This window comes from Dromaius novaehollandiae, chromosome 2 (genome assembly GCF_036370855.1).
Source record: "Dromaius novaehollandiae isolate bDroNov1 chromosome 2, bDroNov1.hap1, whole genome shotgun sequence".
NCBI lineage: Eukaryota > Metazoa > Chordata > Aves > Casuariiformes > Dromaiidae > Dromaius > Dromaius novaehollandiae.
Genome location: NC_088099.1, coordinates 1494933 through 1517110, shown reverse-complemented (window position 1 = coordinate 1517110; position 22178 = coordinate 1494933). Strand labels below are relative to the sequence as shown.

Sequence of the window (22178 nt, the reverse complement as noted above, 5' to 3'; positions counted from 1 at the left end):
TGTGCCCCCTAGACCTCCCTTCTCCCCCCGGCGTCTTGGCCCAGCAGGGAGGGCCGAGCCCCTCGCAGAGCCGCCCCACGCCGCTGCCCACACCCCCCTCGCTGCCTCGGCCCCCCCCGCCCCCCGCGGGCTCCCAGCGGCCCCGGTGCCCCGCGCCGCCACCGGGTGTCGCAGCAACGCCCGGGAGCTCCGCCCCTGGGGGCGGGGCGTCGCCATGGGAACGGCCCTCCTTGCCGTCACCGGGGCCAGGGCGGGGCGTCGCCATGGGAACAGCTCTCTCCACCCTCGGGGGCGGGGCGTCGCCATGGGAACGGCCCGCCCTGCCGTCACAGGGGGCGTGGCTTCCCTATAGGAACGGCCCTCTCCTCCCCCAGGGGCAAGGCGTCGCCATGGGAACGACCCGCCTCACCGCCCGTAGGGGGCGGGCCGTCTCCATGGGAACGGCCCGCCTCGCCGCCGCAGGGGGCGTGGCGTCGCTGTAGGAACGGCCCCTCCCACCGCCCCCGGCGGGGCTGGGTGGGGCGGGGGCGTGGCCGCGCGAGGCGCCGCCGGAAGCGGGTGGGCGTGGCCGCGGCGGGAGGACTCTGTTTCCCGTGGGGCAGCGCGCGGGCTTCCGGTGGGGCGGGCGGCGGCGCCGAGGCGGCGGGCCGGGATGGAGGCCGTGCCCCGCATGCCCATGATCTGGCTCGACCTGAAGGAGGCCGGCGAGTTCGCCTTCAACGCCGCCGTCAAGAAGGTGGGGCCGGGGGGGCCGCAGCGGGCCGGGGGGGGGAGGCGGGAGGCGGAGGGGGTGGGGGAGGGGGAGGGGAGTGTTTGGGGTGGGGGCTGGGAAGGTTTGTGGTGTTTTTGTGGTGGATGGGGGTGCTTGGGGTGGTCTGGGGTGTTTTTTGGGGTGGGTAGGCGATGTTTGGGGTTGTCTGGGGGTTTCTGTGGTGGAGGAGGGCTGTTTGGGGTGTTTTTTGTGGTGGATGGGGGTGTCTGGGGTGGTTTGGGGGTTTCTGTGGTGGGGGAGGGGTGTCTGGGGTGGTTTGGGGTGTTTTTGTGGTGCATGGGGTTGTCTAGGGTGGTTTGGTGGTTTCTGTGGTGGGGGTGGGGCGTTTGGGGTGTTTTTTATGGTGGATTGGGGTGTTTGGGGGGTTTTGTGGGAAGTGTTTGGGGTGGTTTGCTTTTTTTCATGGTGTGGGGGGGATGTCTGGGGGTGTTGGGGGGGGTATTTGGGGTGTAGGAGGAGGGGTGTGCTTGGGGTGCCACAGCGTGTGTGGGGCAGAGTGTCTCACGTGGGGGAAGGAGGCTGTGAGGCTGCTGGGGGTGTTTGGCACTGCAGGAGGGCGTGGGGGGCTGAGGGCTGCCCCACCAGCGTAGGGGGAAGGGCTGGGAGGGCCCTGTGGGGCTGGGGGCTCCCACGTAGGATGGCAAAGGGATGGGGGGACGCACTGGGGGGAGGGGGCAGCCAGGTCCGCTGTGGCACACCGCCCCATTGGGGCTCTGCTGCATGCGGAGGGGGCCGGAGCGAGGCTGCAAGCGCATCCTTGGCCCCCACGGGCCGCCCCTGCTCCCCGGCTCGTTACCGCTGCGAGTCCTTCCTCGGCGGTCGTTAGCGCTGCGCCGCGGGCAGCCCTGGGCTGGGGGGCCGGGTTTGGAGCGCGGGAGCTGCTCCGCCACCGGCCTCGGGGCCGAGCGATGCCCGGCAGAGTGAGTTGGCAAGTCTGTCCCCGCAGCATGTGACCGCGCCAGCTCCAGGCTCCGAACGCCACATCCTCCCTTCCGCCGGGGACCCGCGGTGGGACCGGCCTCCCCTCCGCGGCGCTCGCTGCGGCCCCGAGGGCGCCTCCGGGCTCCCCAGCCCTGCTTGTTGACGGCAGTTATTTGTAGTCCAGTGCGGTTAAAAGATTCAGGTCCGAGTTCAAATGTCACGTCCTTCGCTACGTGTGGCTCTTATCTGGCTTCCCATTTCATTCAGTTCCTGTGGATTTTTGTAGAAGGAAGAAGGGAGGGGGGAAATAGGGAAGAGTGATGTAGTCCTCCCGTTCCTAGCAGCCTGTTGCATGCGGAGCGCTACTTAGTTTGATTTTTTTCAGCAGCAGTTGCTTAAAAGACCTAATCACTTGAAAGCGCTGTCAGAGGGACAGTAAGAGTCTAACGTGGAGCCACCGCAGTGACCTTCAAAGGGAGCCGCCCTGGTATCGCATCCGAAAGGCTGCGGCCGAGGAGGTTGATGTCTTGAGCCGGTGTCTGTTGTCAGGAGAACGGCGGTGCCCAGAAGCGAGGGGTTGGCAGGTGTCCGTCTCGCCATCCTGAGACTTTGCGTCTGGTCCCTGTGACCGTCTGTCTCCCTTACTGCTCAGAGCAACAGCTAGAAGAAAAAACTTGGTCTGGGGACTTGAACCCTGCCCTCTGCCTGTTGTCCCAGCTTTTGGGGAAGCCGGGATCCTCTCCCGCTTTGAGCTTCCTTGCTGGAGCTCGTGTGTGCCCCGGGAGCTCTGTCCTCCCGTGGTGTTTTTTAGGCCCTCGTGGCGTTTGCTGCTGTAAAAGACTCCCGCCGTTCTTTGAGATTTCTAACTGAGAAGTGTTGCGCTACGGTAAATGTGTTTCCGTGCCCGTAGCACGTGCACGCCGACTTCGCAGGGGATGCTGCCCTTCTGTCTCTTGATTTGTTTTTATAAAATGAAGGGAGATTAAGCACTTAATTACACAGCTATAAACAGAAGGCTCCGCTTATAACGAGCATTTTGTAGTGCCATCTACGGATGAAAATTGTGATTTACAGCTAACTAACTTAGGGGAAAGGAGACGGCTTTATCCCGTGGCAGCGGTGCTCCTGCTTGCCAGCGCCCCGGTTTTGCGGTGCTGCGGGGGAGGCAGCCGGGCAGCCAGGGCCCCCGCTGTCACGCGGGGTGGACGGCGTCACCGGAGTGACCCAGGGAGCGGCTGAGTCACACCTCGCGGGCTGGGACAAGGTGCAGCGGCCGGCAGCGAGGCGCAGAGCTTGCTGTTCCTGTTTGCTTGGGAAACCGGCGGCGGTGCGAAACCGCCCGGCATGGGGGAGTCGATAGGGAGGAGAGGGTGACGTATAGGTCCGGGGGTCACTTTGAACTGTGCTTTATTTAAGGGATTCTTTTTACACGGCAGCAGGTTTAAATCCGTCAGGTCCCTTCCCGCAGCTGGAAGTGGGGATACCGCCCACCTCGCCTCACACTGCGCTGGGGAGCCGTAACATGTCACCACTTTGCTCAGAGATGCTGGAGCAGTTTTATTTTTTAATGAGCGCTTTGTCCCAGCCCTGGCTCCGGCTCCACCGTAATTTTCCTGCTGACGTTCCCCGAGGGGCCCTAGGCTCTGTGTTTCACAAGTAGGCACATGCTACCCTGTTTCATTTTCCTTTGCTTTTAGGCCGCGGCGTGATAAGCCTTACCCCTGGCTAGCTGCCAGCTTGATATTCAGCCTTTGGTTTTCAGCAGTGGGTTTTCCTTTAATCCAGGCAAGACAGGCGCAGATGGGTATAAGACATGCATCCAGAATGACTTTTCCTGGTCGAGCCTCAAATTAGGTCTGTCCTGTTTTGCTAGTGACTCTCGACCCGTGTGTGTGCAGTGGTGGCCTTGTTTCTGCTCCAAACCCTGATCCCTGCGATTTGGAGGCTCTGACCTCTGCCGATGGCCGCCTCCGTCCTCCAGCCAGGGCAGCAGAAAGCCCCTCGCCCAAGCTTTGCCTTCTAGGTGTTGTTTGGTACTAAATATAGCCTTTGGAGAGGGCCTAGCTCCCTGCTGGAAGTGCTGGTGGGTTTAACGCTTGGGTTTTGCGCATTTTGTCCTCGTCTCGAGGTAGGAGTGTGCGACGGGGCGAGGGAGCTGCCCTCATTTCTGCCCAGAGCTGTCGGCACCGGGGGACGAGGCCCGTGTGGGCCGTGGGGAACGGAGGCTCGTTCGGACGCGTCCCCTTCGTCACGAAACGTGTGGTCCTTCGGTAACCGTGCTGTGCTCGTGGTGGGGGAGCTGGGCTCTCTGCCTGCCTCCGCTACGGCCTGCTTGGCCTTGGGGCACGTCAGCTCGGTCCCTTTGGGTCCTGGATGTCCCCAAACACCAGGCACTCGCTTACCCTCCCGGCGCTGCTTCGCCAGGCAGCTTGTTTGGTGCGAGCTGTTCAGCTGCTCCTTCCCCTTGGGAGCCCCTCTCTCCTCGTCCTCTCCCGGAGGAGTCGGCACGCTGCCGGAGAGGCCGTGGTTCCCGCGTGGGCCGTGGCTTATTAGATTCAAACCAACCCTGAGAGCCCCCAGGACTCTTGGGGAGACTTGGTACCGCTGTTGGACGGGGCCAGGCTCTCACCGCTCTCCCTCCCTCCAGTTTGTCCTGAAGAACTATGGGGAGAACCCGGAGAACTACAACGAGGAGCTGCGGAAGCTGGAGGTGCTCCGGCAGGTAAGCGCGGCGCTGCCCGCACCACCGAGGCGGGCTCCATCCCGAATCGCTTACGCTCCGGGCGGGATCCGAGACATCCGAAGCGGCGGAGCTGCTGAGAGCCTGCTTCATGCTGAGCCGTGCCGCAGCACCGTGGTGGCTCTTCCCGCTCCTCAGCGTCACGACAGGGTTTTCGGCAGCCGTGCTGTCCCCTGGGTTCCCGGAGCCGATTCAGGCTTCTCCAGGTGTGCGCAGAGGTTGGGTGCTGGGTGAGAAGGACGCACAGTGCTGAGGGAGAGCTGCTTGCGTGGCAGTCGGAGAGGGCTTTACGCTCAGGCAGCTGCTAACGGGGCAGCCCTATTTTTCCCTTCAAACGAGCTGGGCAGGGCTGGGAAGACTAGGATCTGTCCCAGCCCCGGCAGGCCTGCGGACTGGCAGCAATGGGAAGCTAGAGGATGAGAAAGCTTTCCTGGGTGTCCTGCTCTGCCCTTCCTTCTCCCAGCACAGCCTTGCTGCGGCAGCAGGTCTTGTATCCTGATGACGTGTAGGGGATATCCTTTTTCAATCGCTCCCAAATTTTTCCTGTTCATTATTTCATCCTTAGAAGCCGTTTAACGGGGAGAGCAGAGGCTCTTCCTCCCCAAATTGCTCACTCAGGAGCTGTCACGTTGCTTCCTCCTCCCTTATTTTTTTAGGGAAATGGACCCTGTTACCTGGGTGCTTTCCTTAAGGCCAGGGCCACCTTCTGTCCTGCAGAGCTGTTTGGAGCTGTGGCTGGCCAGGCTGCTCTAGGCCAGGGAGGTCGTGCCGTTGGTTGATATAACCTTAATGATATACCAAAATGGTATAACCTACCTTATTATTCCCTGCCCCTCTTCCCCCCAGCCTAGCCTCTGGGTGGGGGGACTGGATGTGACACTATGTTGAATGGCAGCTGTCACTGAGCTGTCTATACGTGGCCACGCTTGGGGCACCCAGGGGTGCGTGTACAGTCTGGGTCTTCTCTCCAGCATGAGTTATGCTGTCCCTCCCCTGGCTGGTGGCTCTGGGTGGCTAGACAGCGCCCTGGACACGGATGGGTTGAGCTAAAGGCAGGTAGAAGCGAGCAGCCATCCAATTTCCCTTCAGCTGCAGATTTCGGGAGGTCAACGAGGCGCCTCTGCCCACCTGCAGCTGCATCTGCTCTGTTGTGACCTTCTCAGGGCTGGGGTTGGTGCTCAACGCTTGTGTCGGCCTGTTTGCTGTGCAAAGGCATGAGCTGTCTTCTGAGGTTCATTGCAGGGAGGTGAAGGGCCTAGGCGGAAGTAGGTTAAGATGCATCTGGAGGCCTTCAGACGGGTGCACAACTGCCCTGGTTTCTCTTAGCAGCACGCCTGGGCTGCCGGGCACCCACGTGTGTGGTGGGATGGGAGCTCGGGGCTCATCCTGGGGAAGCCGACCCATGTCCGGGTCTGGCTGTCCCCGTGTAGAGCCCCCGGGAGAGTCAGAGGCAGTGGTGGCCTCCAAGGAGGCACCTGCTCCGGCCTGGAGGCCTCTCTGCAGAGCAGCTGAGCCTGGTCCTGTCCCTGGGGTTGCCGATTCTTCTCTCGCTCCGGCAGAGCGCCGTGAACGTGCCCAGGGACTTCGAGGGCTGCAGCACGCTGAGGAAGTACTTCGGCCAACTCCACTACCTGCAGAGCCGGATCCCCATGGGCGCCGAGCAGGAGGCCGCGGTTCCCATTGCGTGGTGAGGACGGCAGCGCGCCGCTGCGCTGGGGCAGGGAGGGCCTCTTCCCTCTCTGCCGTGGGCCTGCTGCAGGCCCTGGAGAAGTTCCCTTCCTCTGGGTCCACCTCCTGCTTGCCCACCGGCCACGGGACCTTGCAGGGAGCTGGGGCAGGTGCCTCGTCCCTCTGTGCTGGTTCACCTGCCTGTTCAGGTCCCTGGGCTGCAGCTTGGTCCTGCTGCATCCTCCATCCTCCCCTTCCTGCCGGGAAACTGCTCCGCGCCCCCGGCTCTCCAGGCTTCCCCGTCCTCGGCCTGCTGCCGAAATGAGGAAACTGGCCCAAATTGGACCAACTTCTCCTGCTTCACCTTGCATGTCCTTCCCGGGAGCTGATACATTCTGTCCCTGCTCCACACCTTTCCTGTAACCTGTTTCAGAAACCCGTTTGGGTTGTGCAAAATGCCCCACGTGTCCATGACACTACATACAAGAGTGGCCAGGTCTGCGCCCCGTCGGGCCTGGAGGTTGGCGGGGAGAATCCGCCCTCCAGGAAGTCATTGGAGAGCAGTGTAATAACTAATGGGGGGGTTTTGTTTGTTTGTATGTTTTTTAATGGCACTTTTTGGCCAGCAGCAGATTCCCCTGCTGCTGAAATGCAGCTGGCTGGCTGGCACGAGGATGTCCTGGTGATGGGACCCTTTAGGGAAATGACATCCTGCCCCAGGGTTGGGGCGGGAAGACTAAGCTGAGCCCTAAGGCAACACGAGGCAGTGGCTGCCTCTGGGATGATGCACCAGGACAGTGTCACCATGCAAGGGGACAGTGCTGCGGTCCCCCCTCATGGTCCATGTACGGGAACACCACTGACTCCATCTATAGCTGACAACGAGGCTTCTCTTCTTACAGGACCGAGATCTTCTCGGGCAAGACAGTGACTCATGAGGACATCAAGTACGAGCAGGCGTGCATCCTCTACAACCTGGGTAAGGTCCGGGGAGACCAGCTGCCCTGGCGGTCTGCGTGTGGCTGGGCGCGAGGAATGCCCTCGCCTCTGCCTGGCCCTGCTCCGCGTGAGCCGTGCTCGCCTCATCCCACCGGCAGCCATGGCTCAGCCCGGATGCGCGTCCTCCCCTCTCCTGCGCTGCCTGCAGGACTGGGTGCTCAGCGTGAGAAGGTGGCTTTGGCTCGTGTCCGAAAGCCTTTTCTCCTTTCCTCCTGGTCTGGAAATCTGAAGTGATTTAGGCTCTGCCTGTACGAGACGTCCAGGGTGGTCGTAGGAGCCACAGACCGGCAGAGGGGCTGCGACGCTGCCTCGGGCTGCTCGGAGAGCGGTGGGTGGAGGCCGGCAGGGCGCGATGGCCCTGCTCAGCGTTGTTCCTGTTCCCGCAGGTGCGCTGCACTCCATGCTGGGCGCCATGGACAAGAGGGTGTCTGAGGAGGTAACGAGCCCCAAACGCCCTTCGTGTCTTCCTCGAGTGACTTTTCTCTCAGCCACAAGCTGATAGCACTAAGGGTTTCTTCTCCGTAACATGTAGTTACAAGCATCTCTATCAGAGACCACCTCTGAATGTCTGCTGTGACTGAAGTATTGATGTATAATGTCACGAGGGGCTGTCCCCCTCATGGCAGTGTCCCGGCTGTCTCCCCCCTGCCCCGCCGTTGCTGTCCCTGCTCCAGCTAGGCCCTGCCTGGCTTGCTGGCTGGGCTGAGCTTCTTCCCACTCTCAGGACTTAGGGCCAGGAGGGGAGAGATCCGGAGCAGCATTCAGGTGCTGCAGCCCCTCATGGAGGGTGTCTGGCCACAGCTTCAGGTGTGCACGGCCCAGGGGAAGCACCAAGCTACGCAGAGCTTTCTAGATTCGAACCAACCCCAAGAGCCCCCAGGACTCACCGCCAAGCTTTCGGCAGCAGTGGGCACGTGCCTACGGCTTGGCTTGCGTGCGGGTGGCCCGTGCATGGCTCACACGTCTTCTCCTGTCCACTCAGGGCATGAAGGTTTCCTGCACCCACTTCCAGTGTGCTGCTGGGGCTTTTACCTACCTGCGGGATCACTTCCCCCACTCCTACAGCGTAGACATGAGTCACCAGATCCTCAATCTCAACATCAACCTCATGCTGGTAGGGAGCGGGCTCTGTCTCCGCTGGGGCACTGGTCATGCTGGGATGGCTCCTCGCACACCTTGGGGACAGCGATGCCTGAGTGGGAGAGGAGGGATATATAGGATTTGATGTTCCTCACTGACTGGAGTTTGAGCCTAGCTGCTTGGAGCTGGACAGGAAGCTTTGTAGGCCTGTGGCAAGGGCAAGCAGAGGAGTCTAGATCGGGGGGAGTGAAGTGTGGCCGTTCCTGAGGAGGAGGAGGAGGCTTGGGCAGGAGTTGGAAGCGGTCAGATAAGAGTCATTTCCTTTTGACCTCCCTTTCCTGGTTTTACCACCCCGGGAGGTGCCCTGCGGTCGAGGGTTGCCTTCGCGTAGCTGTGCCCACTCCCAGGAGCTGTGTCACCCGTCCAAGCTGGTGACAGCAGGGGTGTCTGGCCTTGGCGTCACGCGTGGGCCGTTGCCTGCTGGAGTTCGGGCTGCTCTAGTCCCGGGGCAGTGGCACTCTCCCAAGGCCCGCTAGCTTCTTGAGAAAGGGGCCGTAGCTGGTGGGTGCTGCCAGCGGTCAAGGCCTGGGCTGGGTACAGGAGGGTTTCCCAAGGGAAGTGGACGTGGGGGAAGCCAAGAATTCCCCCCTGTCTCCCGCAGGGCCAGGCGCAGGAGTGTCTCCTGGAGAAATCCATGCTGGACAACAGGAAGAGTTTCCTTGTGGCCCGGATCAGCGCCCAGGTGAGCCACTGCGAAATCTCCGCTGTGCCGAGCTCTCACTGCTACCGCTGCTTTCGTTACCGAAAGAGCCCGTTGCTGCCGTGTACGGGAGCGACGCCGGGGTTCGGGAACTTGGCGGGGATGCGAGCCCCGCACAGCAGCAGTGCTGCTCTGTCAGTCCAGTTAAACTGCGGTATGGGGGTGCTCCCTTCTCCTCGTGCTGCGAACGCAACCACCGACTCCTGAAAGGGAAGCGTTGTAAAGACAGTTGAGTCTTTGTTCGTGGCCTAGTTCAAACGAGGTCCTCGAGCTCAGCCCTCCCAAGGGACTGTGCTAATAGCGGTCCTGAAGCTGTGCTGCCCGAGATCCTCCTTACGTTGCCTGTGCTTTGGGTTTGCTCCAGCTTCTGAATTTTCTTGAAGAACACATTTTAAACCCACCATGTGGGGCAAGTTCAGCACAGCGATGTAAGTACTCTCTGTTTCTGAGCCAAAATTCGTCGTCAGGAGTACCTGGCAACAGTTTTGCACTGTCTGGGTGACCTGAAGCCTTGGGCACAAATCCTGTTGCCAGTGAATCCTCTTTTCCCTTGCTGCTCTTGGTTTGAACTGGGATCAGGCTTCCTCTAGGGTTCCCAAACACCAGGGACCCTCGGCAATTCCTCTATGTCTCTGTCCGTAGGTCGTGGATTACTACAAAGAGGCCTGCCGGGCTTTGGAAAACTCGGAGACTGCTTCGCTACTGGGAAAGATCCAGAAAGACTGGAAGAAGCTGGTTCAGATGAAGATCTACTATTTTGCTGCTGTGGCCCATGTGAGTGGAGAGACCAGGCTGTGCTGGGGTGCTGCTCGGCCCTGACCGGGATCTGCCCTTGGCTCCCACCCTGGCCGACGGCTCGGGCTGTTTGCCCCCGCCGTGGAGCAGTGCTCGCCCCGATACAGCTGACAAACAGGCTCTGCTGTTCTGTGGGGTTTTACTGCCTTTTCCAAAGATCTCCCTCTAGATAAGACGCTCTGACGTTGCTGATGCGTGTTTTGTTGCAGTTGCACATGGGAAAACAGGCCGAGGAGCAGCAGAAATTTGGGGAAAGGGTAAGCAGAACCATGTTTGCTCATCCGGTCTGGTCCGGGCTCTGGACCGAGGCCCTGCCGTGGGAGGGCTGAGTCCTGGGAGAGATTGCCGTGCTAGTGACCGTGGATGTCCTCAGTCCTGGGAATGTTTTTAAGACTGTTGTTAGTGATGTCCCGCCTTTTGGGAGCGTTTATGGATGGAGCACAGTGCCTCTGGGGCACAGGACTGTGTGTGCAGGCAGCAGACGGGTGCGCGTCTCTCCTGAACCACCACCAGTTTGGTGCTGGCTCTGGTGGAAATGGGAAATTGGTACCTGCTAGTTACCAGCCCTCGCGATCGGGGAGCATCCTGCTGCTGGGCTGCCACTTCCCATGCTGCTCCCGCAGGGGAATGAAGCTTCTGGGCTCAGCCAGGGCTGCCGGCCGCAGGGTCGGAGCTGAGCTGCAGCACCTGTATCCGGTTGCTTCCAAGCAGCTCTGTTCCCGCTTGCCCGGTCCCTTTCTCCAAGTCCTTGGCTATCCTGTGGGCCAGTTCCCCAGTGGGGCTTGCTTGGAAGTGCCATTTGCTCGGGCCACCTGAGAAGGCCCTGTTGCACCAAACGGAGCTGCAGCTGGCTGGTGCTATTCATGCACAAAGCAAAGGCACCTACTTCTGTGCCACCTCCCACATCCCTGAAGAGTTTTGACCTAATCCCTGTTCTCCCTGCAGGTCATCTACTTCCAGAGCGCTCTGGATAAACTCAATGAAGCCATCAAGCTGGCAAAGGTACGCTCCTTCCCCACCAGCTAGCGGGGACCGGGTTTTAAAACCCCTCCGTCTGTTGCTGCCTCCGGGAGCCACCCGCGGGCACGGTCCTGTCACATCCCTGCTCTAGGAGCGGTGCCCAGGGGAAGCCACCGAGGCCACTGGTCCTGGCGGCCACCAGGCACGGCTGTCCCCTAGCGATGAAGGGGACTGAGTGACATGAATGATTTGCGCTTTGCTGCTGTGAAACTGGAGTTTTTTGGCTGCTGGTCTGGGAGTGGAGCTGGCGGCGGTGTTTGTGGAAAGGGAGGATCGCGGAGGCCAGGCCAGGGTCCGGGGAGAGGGGGACTGATATGACAGGAGGAGCAGAGCTGGGCACGCTGACCTGGGCTGCTCGGGGGCAGGCACAGCCTCTTCCTTAACTTTTTTTTTTTAAATTGTCTGAGAGCGTGTGAGCAGCTCCAGAAGGGCTCTGTGGCTGCAACGCTTGGCCGTGCCTTGCCGCTAAACTCCCCCCAGAGCCCTTGGTGTCAACACTGTGGTGCTCTGGGTACAGAGGATGGTGCTGTGATGGGACCTGCACGTGACACCATGGGGCAATGAGGATTTGGGGCTCCCTGAGATGGTTCTGCCCTATAGCTGCAGTGTCTGGAGCGTGTCCGTTCCCATACGGGGCACGAGGAGAGACTGGCTTGGGGTAATGTGGGCTGGGACTGACTGTTGGTGCCTTGCTCGGCACTGGAGAAGGTCCTCCTTCTCCGAGGGCTGCCCGTAGCTCCGTGGGACAGCAGCGCTCCTGCCAGGCCGTGGAAAACCTGGTTTAAATCTCTCCAGTGCTTGAACTGAGCGAAACCTCCCTGTCTCCTCCCAGGAGGCTGCCCCAGCCCCCAGGGCAGTGGGGCTCAGCTCCCTTCCTTTGGGCTGTGGGTTGCCTGTTGCTTGGGAGTCCCCTTGGGAGTGCAGGACCTCAGAGGTCCCATTAGTGCCTCGTTTCCCTGCAAGGATGGGGGGAGACCTCCTCCTCCACTGCACAGGCCGTGGTGTGGGGCCAAGAAGGTGCAGTTTGGCTCATGGGGACAAGAAGAGGGAGGAATTCAAGCCAAGTCTCAGGAGCACCCATTTCTGTGTTCCTTGTAGCCACTTTACTGGCACAGCTTGTGCTTTTTCTCCCTGTAGTCTTGCTGAAAGCTCCAGGGCTTCACAGTTACAGCCGGGCCCTGGTTGGTGGGTAGAACAGGCGCACTCAGGTGGTAGCGGAGCGGTATTGTGGGAACAACGTTCTGGGGACATCACTGTGACCGCAGATGGCACAGCACTTGCCTCAGCGGCAGCTCGGGGTTCCCCAGGTCACCGTCTGCTCCGGGGAAGGTCAAAGCTTTGGGAACGGAGCCGAGCGCGGTGCTGGGAGCTGCCGTCCGTGCCAGCGGGCCGTGAGCCCTCGCTGCTCGGCAGGCTGCCGCGGCTGCCCGGGGCACCGCTGTGCCAGGGCTGGGCTTGGCCGCTGGGGCAGCGATACCTGTTGTCTGGCCTGCGCTAACTCGCTGTCACTTCCTCAGGGCCAGCCAGAAACCGTCCAAGAAGCCCTGAGATTCACCATGGACGTGATCGGTGGCAAGTGAGTCTGCGCACAGGGTGTTCCTGGGTGTAGCTGTCCTGTCTCTCCGGGGGTCGGAGAGATCCGGGTGGCCAGAGCAGCCGACGGAACAGCTTTGGCATGGCCACGTCCCCGGTGCCCTTGATACACTGCCCGAGGCGCCTGGGACCTGTGGCTGCTGTGGGAACCGCTCTTTGCTCTCCCTGGAGCCAGTCCAAGAGGGGCAGAGCCTGATCCCGCTGCGGGTGGGCTGAGGAGCCCGGGGCAGGGCCTGCTCCTCACCAACGCGGCGTCGCTCCTTGTTTCCAGGTACAATTCGGCCAAGAAGGACAATGACTTTATCTACCACGAAGCCGTGCCTGCCCTGGACACCCTGCAGTCTGTGAAAGGTGAGGCCAGGCAGTGCGGTGTCCCAAGAGCTGTGGTTGCCGGGGGAGAGGGACGCGTGGTGATGGGCGGTGGAGCCTTTGGGCTGGTGGGGCCTTGTGCCGTGATGTCCTGCCCTCCCTGGGATCTGCCAGGAGCGGAGGTGTTGGGCAGGAGGAGCTGCCTCGGGCACGGAGGGGAGATCAGCTCCCCTGCCGAGATCTGAGACAGCCGCGTGTGTTGTATTTTCGACCCCCAGGTGCCCCGCTCGTGAAAGCCCTCCCCGTCAACCCCACGGACCCGGCTGTCACCGGCCCCGACATATTTGCCAAGCTGGTTCCCATGGCTGCCCACGAGGCGTCTTCGCTGTACAGGTGTGTCCGGGGCCACGTCGCGGGAGGCCACAGCCCTGGCCAGAGCAGGGCACCCAGCCCGCTGCCTGCCCCAGCAGTCGTGGAGCCGGGGGCAGCAGATCTCCAGCACCAGGCTCAATAAGGAGTCCGCGTCCCAGCGCAGCCTTTCCGCAGGCTAATGGGAGCTGAAGGGGGCCAAACCAGCCCCAGCAGTTTTCCGGGAGAACCAGTGCCCTCCCAGAACGTCCCCTCTGAGGGTCTCCAGCTTCCTGGGAGTGGCCGGGGCAGGCGGTCAGGGAGAGCTTGTCCCAGAGCAGCTTGCCGTGAGGTGAGGCCAAGCTCGGAGGCTCCATGTGGGACACCCGTGGGGCATCCTCTAGCTGTCACGTGTCCAGCGTGTCTCTCCTGGCAGCTGGAGGAGAACCGCTCTTGCCTTGCTGTCCCAAAGGGCCACATGCAGCAGGCCCGGAGGCTTTCAAGGCTCTGGCTGCTTCCTGCAGAGCTTAGAGCACTTGTAACTCATGAGCGGAGGCTTCTCGAGCGCCTTCACAGCGCTAAGGGGTTTTCTTTCCTCTGTTGTAGCGAGGAGAAGGCTAAACTGCTGCGAGATGTGATGGCGAAGATCGAAGCCAAGAACGAAGTGCTGGAGTAAGTGTGAGCCGTACCTGAACGGGGCCCTGGTGTCCTCCTCCCTGCTAGACACCCTGGCCATTCCCCAAATTCACCCTGCGGTTCCGTTTGGTCCGTTGGCCGTGGTAGTTCTTAGGGGCGATGAGCAGCTGCAGTGCTCTGCGCTGCGGTTTGGGATGGGGGACGCTGCGTGGAGCTGGGGAGCCTTCTCCTGCACCGGGGAGGCTCTGCCGCTGCTCAGGGGCTTCTTCCTGCCCACAGCCAGTTCATGGACTCCATGCAGCTGGACCCCGAGACCGTGGACAACCTGGACATGTACAGCCACATCCCCCCCATCCTGATGGAGAAGTGTGCCGCGCTGAGCGTGCGCCCGGACACCGTCAAGAACCTGGTCCAGTCCATGCAGGGTGAGGGCACGGGGACTTGCGGGGACACTGGGAGCGCCTGGCCCAGCCCTGCCAGTCCGTCAAGGCCTGGCTTTGGGGTTGGAGCGGGTGGGACCATGTGAGATGGGCCCGAAGGGCTCGTGGCAGGTGCTGGTTCAGCCATTTGCCAGCAAGGCCACCTCCATGTCTCTGCCTCCAGTGCTCTCCGGGGTCTTCACTGACGTGGAGGCCTCCCTGAAGGAGATCAGAGACCTTCTCGAGGAGGACGAGGCTCAGGAGCGGAAGCTGCAGGAGTTGCTCGGGAAGAGCCCGCCGCCACCGGCGTCCCCTCCGTCCCCGGGGCTGGCCGAGGTCAGCAAGGAGTGCTCCAAGTACATGGAGGTGCACGAGAAGGCCAGCTTCACCAACACGGAGCTCCACAAAGCCATGAACCTGCACATCGGCAACCTCCGCCTGCTCAGCGGGCCCCTGGAGCAGGTCCGGGCCGCGCTGCCCTCGCCGTCGCTGACCGAGGGTGAGCCGCGTCGTGCCGCGCCGCGCCGGGAGCGGGGGGCTGGCCGTGCTCGCAGCCGTTGCAGGCTGGCGGGGGGAGCTTGTCCGTCACAAGCTGGGGTGGGGGCTTGTCCCCCCGTAGAGCAAACAAAGTCTGGGACCCGGTTACTGTCTCAGCGAACGCTTGGCTTTACCGCTGCTGTCAGGTTCTGGGTGTAGCAGGGCAGGCTCGGGCTGGGGACCACGCACGGGACCTGGCGGGGTCCGGCACAGCCGCTCAGCGCTGCCTGTCCCCTCAGATGACAAGCAGGTGCTGCAGAACCTGAAGCGGATCCTGGCCAAGGTGCAGGAGATGCGGGACCAGCGGGCGTCCCTGGAGCAGCAGCTGCGCGAAATGATCCAGAAGGACGATATCACCACCTCGCTGGTCACCACCGACCGCTCCGAGATGAAGGTGGGTCCTGGGCGGCAGCGGGGCCAACCGGAGCCACGGCTTCAGTCTGGAGCTGAATGTCACCCGTGGCGTTTGGGAAAGCCCCTCCTGGGCCCTGCATGTGCAGCACGTCCTAGTCAGGGCTGTGGCAAAAGCTCTGCCCCATCCCAGCCCTCACCCTGGCCCCGTGGTGGCATCGACCACCCCTGGTCCCTGAGATCCTTCTGTCTTGGCAGAAACTCTTTGAGGAGCAGCTGAAGAAATATGACCAGATCAAGGTGTACCTGGAGCAGAACCTGGCTGCCCAGGAAAACGTCCTGAAGGCCCTGACGGACGCTAATGTCAAATACGCAGCTGTGCGCAAGGCCCTGGCCGAGGTGGAGCACAAGTGAGTGAGCGGGTGTGCGCAGCGGGCTCTCTCCTGGGAAAAGTATTCCCAGACAGGGTCTTTATGTATGGGAACAGCCCTCCCCATCCCAAGGTGAGGCTGCCCGGCCCACGTGTGGGGTCACTGCTGGCCTCTCTGGTCTGTCCCTTGTCACAGTCCAGTGCTGGGGGACCAGAATGGCTGTTTGTACCTCTCCTGCACCTGGTGTCCCTCCCAGGTGGGTGCTGGTGTTCCCTGGGTCTCAGGAGCTGTGACCAAGCGGTGGCAGTGACGCATAACCCTGGCGTGACACTACTCCGTACCAGCCCTCTGTCCTCGCTAAGCCCCGTGTCCCGTCTCCCCAGGTGGAACACCACCGTTCAGACCTTGGTGGCCTCCTATGAAGCCTATGAGGACCTGATGAAGAAGTCGCAGGAGGGGAAGGACTTCTACACCGACCTGGAGGGGAAGGCTGCCAAGCTGCTGGAGAAGGCCCGGGCGGCCTGCCAAGCCGCCGAAGCCAACAGGCAGCAGATCTTGGAGAAGTAGGTGGCTGCGCCCGGCGCGGAGGGACACAGGAGCCCGTGGGCGCGAGGGGACCAGGGCTGTGTGGGGCACAGCACGGCATGACCCTCCTAGGGAGGTGGGAGCCATCTTCGGAGGAGAGTTGGGGTTGTGGTTGGCTTGAGGGTGGTTTTGTGGCCACTCCTGTCCCCACGGGGGTAGATGACACCACTGACCATCGCAAGCCGAGATGGGGGCCGCCCCGTGTTGATTTTCTGCCGCCTCCCCCCAGGGAGATGAAGAAGCAGCCGCCCCCTCGGCCCACGGCCCCCAAACCGGCCTTGCAGAAGAAGCCGTCGGAGCTGGAGCTGGAGGCGGCCGGGCCGCTGGACGCCGGCGACCTGCCGCCGCTGGGCTCCCTGGGGCTGGCGGCCCTGCCCGAGGAGCTGCGCAGCCTGCCCCCGGACGTGCTGGCCGGGCACCTGGCCCGCCTGCCCCCCGCCACCCTGGCCGCCCTGGCCCTCGACCCGGCCGCCCTGGCCCCGGGGCTGCGGCCCCCCGGCCCCGAGCCGCTGCCGCCCGGCCCGGCCCAGCCCCACGGCCCCTTCGCCCCCGCCCGCTTCCCCGCCGCCCCCGGGCGCTACCCCCTGCCCCACGGCGCCCCGCTGCTGCCGGCCCAGCTCCTGCAGCCCTCCGCCCCCCAAGCGGCCGGGCCCCCTCCCAGCTCGGCCCCCTCCTCTGCCCCCCAACTCTTCCCAGCTGCCCCCCTCATTCGCGGCCCTGTGCAGCCCGGCTACGTGGGGCCCCACGTGCTCCCCCCACGTTCGTCCCCGCAGCACGGCCCCGCTCCGGCTCCCGCTGCCTCCTACGGCCTGGGCCAGCCCGGGGGGCCCGCGCCCGGCCCCCTCTGCCCCCCTGCCCCCCTGGGGGTCCCCGAGCCGCCCCCCGGCATCCGCCCGGCCACGACCACCGTGGACAGCATCCAGGCCCCCATCCCCAGCTGCGCCGCCCCCCGCGGCGCGGGGCCCCCCCGGCTCCCCAGCCAGGGCCCGCCGCTGCCCCCGGGGGGCTTCCTGGCCCCCCAGCGCCCCACTGGCCCCCCAGCCCCCTTCCCCTACGCCCAAGGGGGGCTGCAGCCCTTCGGGCAGCCGGCTCAGCCCCCTTTCCCGGCCGGGCAGCACCCCCACGCCTTCGCCCCCGCAGCCCAGCTCCAGCCCCAGGCCCTCGGGGGTCCCCAGCCCTTCCCCCCGGCGGCCCCCTTCCTGCCCTCGAGCCGGCCCCCGGCCCCGCTGCCCTTCCAGCCGCCGGCCCGGCCCCCCCTGGCCCCCCCGGCGCAGTTCGCCCAGCCCTTCGCCGGCCCCGTGGGGCAGCTGCCCCCGCCGGCGCCCGGGCAGCCCCCGCTGCGCCCGCAGCTCTACCCGCTCCCGGGCCAGGACCCGCTGCCGCCCCACGGGCTGCCGCCCCACGGCGGGGCCCTGCCCTTCGCCGCGCCCCTGCCCAGGCCCCCCGGGCCCAGCGTCTCGCCCGTGCCCCCCCTGCACCCGGCGCTGGGCGGGCTGCAGCCGGCACCCCCCGCCTTCTGCCCCAGCCCTGCCCCACGGCACCCCGCACCCCCCGCCGGCGCCGTGGGCCTGGGCCCCCCGCCGCCGCCGCCCGCCAGCCAGCCCGGCCCCCGCCCCGCGCCCCCCGCGCCCAGCCCCGGCCTGAGCCAGCTGCAGGGCCCCGGCGGGGTGCAGGGCCCGCTGGTGCCGTCGCCGGCGCCCTCGCCGCAGCCCGCCCTGCCGCTGCAGCCGCCGGCTCTGGCGCCCGGCCCCGGGGCGCTGCCGCAGCGGCCGCCGCCGGCGTTGACGCCGGGCTCGGCCCCGCTCGCCGGCGAGGCGCCCTTCCAGCGGCAGAGCTCCTCCACCGACGACCTGCTCTCCTCCAGCCCCGAGAGCCAGCACGGCGGCTCCAAGGCGCCCGTGGGCCAGCCGCTGCTGCAGCCCACCAAGGCCGACGCCAAGGAGGGCCAGAAGCCCAAGGCGGTGCAGCTCATCGAGAAGGACCCCTACGAGCAGCCCGAGCGGGTGCTGCGGCTGCTGGCGGAGCTGGACCGCTTCCGGGGCCTGGTGGAGCGGCTGGAGCGCCCGGGGCCCGGCGGCGCCACCGAGCTCGACGCCGTCTGGAAGGAGCTGCAGGACGCCCAGGAGCGCGACGCCCGGCAGCTCTCCATCGCCATCGCCCGCTGCTACTCCATGAAGAACCGCCACCAGGACATCATGCCCTACGACAGGAACCGCGTGGTCCTCTCCTCGGGCAAGGACGACTACATCAACGCCAGCAGGGTCGAGGACCTCTCGCCCTACTGCCCCACCATCATCGCCACGCAGGCCCCGCTGCTCGGCACCGCCGCCGACTTCTGGCTCATGATCTACGAGCAGAAGGTCTCCGTGGTCGTCATGCTGGTGTCGGAGCAGGAGCTGGACAAGGTAGGGCCTTCCCCGCCCTCCCGGCGCCGCGGGGGCCCTGGGTTGGAGGTGACGGAGGCGGAGGGCGAGTCCCCGTCCCTCGGTGCCCATTGCGCCCTCCCCGTGGGGCCAGGCGAGGTGTCCCAGGGTGCTGAGTCCCACGCGTGGTGGCCCTGGGGCAAGGGACAGCTCTGCCTCTCCCGCCCGGGTCCAGATGCAGCTCCGGGGTGGGTGAGGGCTGGCGGGGGCAGGAGGGGCCCCCGGGGGGGTGGCGAGGGGCTGTGGCGGGTGCCCCACGTTCCCCCCCCCGTCCTGTCCCCGCAGCAGAAGGTGCTGCGGTACTTCCCGCCGGAGCGGGGCCAGCCCGTGGTGCAGGGGCCCGTCACCCTCGTCCTCACCAGCCTCAAGGCCGCCGCCACCCACATGGAGCGCGTCGTCACGCTGCAGTACCGCGACCAGAGCCTCAAGCGCACCGTCATCCACCTGCAGTTCACCTCCTGGCCCGAGCTGTACGGCGGGGGGCTGGGGGGGGGGGCCGGGGGGGGGGGTCTTGCTGCAGACGGGGCAGGAATGATGTGTTTTGGGGGGGGGGGGGCTGCTGGAGCCCCCAGGGCCCTGAGCTGCTGCTGGCAGCAGGGCTGGGGTGGAGGCGCACAGCCGGGCTCTGGCCTGGGTGGGGAGGGGATGGGATTTTTTTTTTTTTTTTTTTTGGGGGGGGGGGGCTCCCTGCTGCTGGGGGGGTGCAGGATCTGCGCCCCTCCCCAGTGACCCCCCCCCAACTGCCCCCCCCCCCCAGGGGCCTGCCCGACAGCAAGGGGAGCCTCCTCCGCTTCATCCAGGAGGTGCACGGCCACTACCTGCACCAGCGCCCGCTGCACACCCCCGTGGTGGTGCACTGCAGGTGAGCGGGGCCGGGGGGGCAGCCTGGGGGGCACTGCGCCCCACAGGGCCCCCCCCCCCCAACACCGCTCTCCCCCCAGCTCCGGCGTGGGTCGCACCGGGGCCTTCTGCCTGCTCTACGCGGCCATGCAGGAGGTGGAGGCCGGCAACGGCATCCCCCACTTGGCCCAGCTGGTGAAGCGGATGCGGCAGCAGCGCAAGCACATGCTGCAGGAGAAGGTAGCGGGGCTGTGGAGGGGGGGGCGCGGGGGCGGGGGCCGTGGGGCAGGCCGGGGGCCGTGGGGCAGAGGCCGGGCGCTCACCCTGCCCCACGGCCCTGCAGCTGCACCTCAAGTTCTGCTACGAGGCCGTCCTGCAGCACGCGGAGCAGGTGCTGCAGCGCCACGGCGTCGGCACCCCCGCCGCCAGCAAGGCCCCCAACAACGCCTCCCCCAAGGTGGGTGCCGCGGCGGGGGGGGGGGGGCCCGGTGGTGGTGATGGGGGGGGCTCTGCCCCCCACCCCGGCTCACGGCCGCGTCTCCTCGCAGCTCTACTTCCACCAGGACCCGCAGGACCTGGTGCTGGGCGGCGACGTGCCCATCAGCTCCATCCAGGCCACCATCGCCAAGCTGAGCGTCAAGCCCCCGGGCGCCGCCGAGCCGGGCGGCAGCTGGACGCCGGAGCCGCCCGAGGAGGCCGAGGGGCCGCTGGCGCCGCCGGACGGCGCCCCGGATGGCGTCGGCCCCCCCGGCCCCGAGCCCCCCGCCGGCCCCGAGCCGCCCGGCGAGGCCGAGAGCAGCAACCACGTGGCGGAGCCCCCCGAGGCGCCGCGGGGCGAGCCTTCGGCGCCCGCCGCGGCGCCCTCCTCCTCCTCGCTGGAGCTGCTGGCCTCCCTGACGCCCGAGGCCTTCACCCTGGACGCCTCCCTCAAGGGCAAGCAGCGCATGAACAAGCAGACCTTCCTGCAGGCGCAGCCGGGCGAGGGGCTGCGGGGGCCCCGGCCCAGCGACGACCCCCTCAGCATGCTCGACCCGCTCTGGACCCTCAACAAGACGTGAGGGGCACTTGGGGGGGGGGGGGGACGAGTGTGTGTGGGGGGGGGGTCCAGGGGTGCTGCTGTGTCCAGGCCCGTCCCAGGGTCCCTTCCCCAGCGCGGGGGGGGGGGGGGGGGGGGGGGGGGGTCCCAGCCCACAGCACTACAGCCATCGCCCCCGCGCTGCCCTCGCCCCGGTGTTGCCTCTGGTCTGCGCTTTGGGGGGGCACCACACCGGCCCGGGGGGGCCGCAGCGGGGTCAGGGGGACCAGGGCTGGTGGCACAGCCCCTTCCCCCCCCCCTCGCTGTTGTACAGGTGTAACTTGGCCCTCGCCGGTCTCCTTTGACTCCACTTCGAACTGATTTTTTTTTTTCAGCTCTTTGCTACTACAATAAAGAGTTTGATCTGGCGGCGTCGGGGCCTGAGCTGCGTCACCCGGGATGGACAGACGGACGGACAGATCGGGGGGGGCGAGGCGGGGGGGGGCCTGGCGCGCGGTCAGGAGCGGCGCAGCAGCGGCTCGGCCCCGCTGTGTTAGTTCTGTTTAATGACTGTGTCTTTGTACACGTTATAAAACACAATCTGGTACAAAAAAAGCTTCCACTGTACAGTACAAAGCGTACAGCAGGGCTAAGGCCACCCGAGGCATGGGGCGGGCGCCCCCCCGGAGCCCCTCCAGCCCCCCCCCCACCCCACTGCAGCAGGGCCCCTCCAGCCCCTACAATCAACAGGCTTCAACTAACAGGCGTCAGCGTCGGTCACTCAAACGAGGACACGCGTGTGGGTGACACCGTCAGCCGCCCGGGGCTGGCGCCGAGGGCGAGGCGGGGGGGGCCCAGCCCCACGGGCACGGGAGCGTGGGGGGGAGGCCCGGGCCTCTGCTCCGTGCTGCGGTGGGGGCACTTTCGGCTGCCCCCCGCCCCGGGGCGCCAGCCCCGCTCCTCCCCGCTCCGGGCAGGGCATCGCCCCTCCTGCCCCGGGTGTTTCTCCCCCAGAAATCCTGAGAAAAGGCTCCTCTCCCGCTGCGCGAGGAGGAGGAGGAGGAGGCGGAGGAAGGTGCTATTGCTGCCTAGGGGGCTAAGGAACAAGCCTGGCGGTGGCCGAGCGCTGGCGGCTGCCCCACGGCGCCTGCCGCAGCGGGGCTGCCGCTCCCCCGCTCTCCTGCCATAATAAATAAATATATACAGCACATAAATAAATAGGGCAGGAACGGCTGCAGCACGGTGCCCGGGAGGGGCAGGGCCAGCTGGGGGGGGGGGGCCAGGCCTCGGCGCTAAGGCACGCGGAGGCAAAGCCCAGCGCCCCGGGGGGGGGGGGTCCCACCTGCCCTTCCCGCCGGCTCGGACGCGGCTCGCTTCGGCTACGGCAGCGCAGCAGGCACCGGGGGGGGGGGCAGAGGCAGGCTCCCCCGCGCGCCGTTTCCCCCCCACCCCAAAACCCACCTCAAAGCCATGGTGGCCCCAGCCCGCAGCCCCCCCCGTCCCCACCCCCGGGCCCGTGCAGCAGCTGCGGGAAGGCGAAGCAGGGCTCGGGCCCCCAGGTGGGTGATGAGAGTCCAGGCTACGAGCACGGAAGGAGACGGAGGGGCGCAGCACCCACCACCCACCTCCTCCGCGGGCCCCAGGCCCCCCCGCTCCCCGCCTCGCGGCCCCCCCTCGTCTCAGTCCAGCTTCTCCAGCACCGAGGGCACGTAGACGAGGCTGAGCTCGCTGCCGAAGTTGCAGACGATGGCGGCGTTCTCCAGCACCAGGATCTGCCGCGCGGGCTGCGACTCGTTGCTCTTGCCCAGGTAGACGGTCTGCAGCAGGTCGCCGTAACCGATGTCCCAGAAGGAGACGCAGCCCTGGCCTCCCGTCACCAGCAGGTTATCGGAGATCACGCCCAGGCTGGCCCCGCAGCCCAGCTCCTGCGGGCAACAAGCGCGCGTCAGGTTGGGCGGGGGGCAGAGCCGCGCAGCAGCCCCCTCGCAGCCCGAGC

The 22178-nt window shown here is 65.5% G+C and overlaps 2 protein-coding genes across 4 annotated transcripts in view; one reads left to right on the top strand and one right to left on the bottom strand.

Moving 5' to 3' along the window:
* Positions 1-566: 566 nt before the first annotated feature.
* On the top strand, positions 567-20610 carry PTPN23 (protein tyrosine phosphatase non-receptor type 23). Its single transcript, XM_064505616.1, has 26 exons — positions 567-736; positions 4341-4415; positions 5993-6120; positions 7004-7080; positions 7487-7536; positions 8083-8214; positions 8842-8922; positions 9583-9714; positions 9945-9992; positions 10681-10737; positions 12273-12331; positions 12620-12699; positions 12936-13050; positions 13612-13677; positions 13921-14066; positions 14245-14559; positions 14837-14991; positions 15207-15358; positions 15703-15882; positions 16134-18309; positions 18613-18797; positions 19085-19189; positions 19269-19407; positions 19511-19624; positions 19716-20221; positions 20578-20610. The coding sequence occupies exons 1-26, from the start codon at positions 653-655 to the stop codon at positions 20594-20596; spliced, it is 5376 nt and encodes a 1791-aa protein (XP_064361686.1). The 5' UTR covers positions 567-652; the 3' UTR covers positions 20597-20610.
* A 120-nt stretch (positions 20611-20730) lies between these two features.
* The window catches only part of SCAP (SREBF chaperone), a 74071-nt gene continuing 72623 nt past the window's right edge, over positions 20731-22178 (bottom strand). For all 3 annotated transcript variants that reach the window (XM_064505617.1, XM_064505618.1, XM_026115016.2), the window contains one exon: positions 20731-22107. In XM_064505617.1, coding sequence (XP_064361687.1) covers positions 21862-22107 — 246 coding nt within the window. In that variant the 3' untranslated portion in view covers positions 20731-21861. The remainder of the gene's footprint in view (positions 22108-22178) is intronic.

Bases quoted from the DNA above. Each gene is read 5' to 3' on its own strand.
- PTPN23 (XM_064505616.1), top strand. From the start codon at position 653: ATGGAGGCCGTGCCCCGCATGCCCATGATCTGGCTCGACCTGAAGGAG. The intron at 7,537-8,082 runs GTAACGAGCCCC...CTGTCCACTCAG, and splicing joins ACAAGAGGGTGTCTGAGGAG to GGCATGAAGGTTTCCTGCAC. The intron at 9,993-10,680 runs GTAAGCAGAACC...TTCTCCCTGCAG, and splicing joins AGCAGAAATTTGGGGAAAGG to GTCATCTACTTCCAGAGCGC.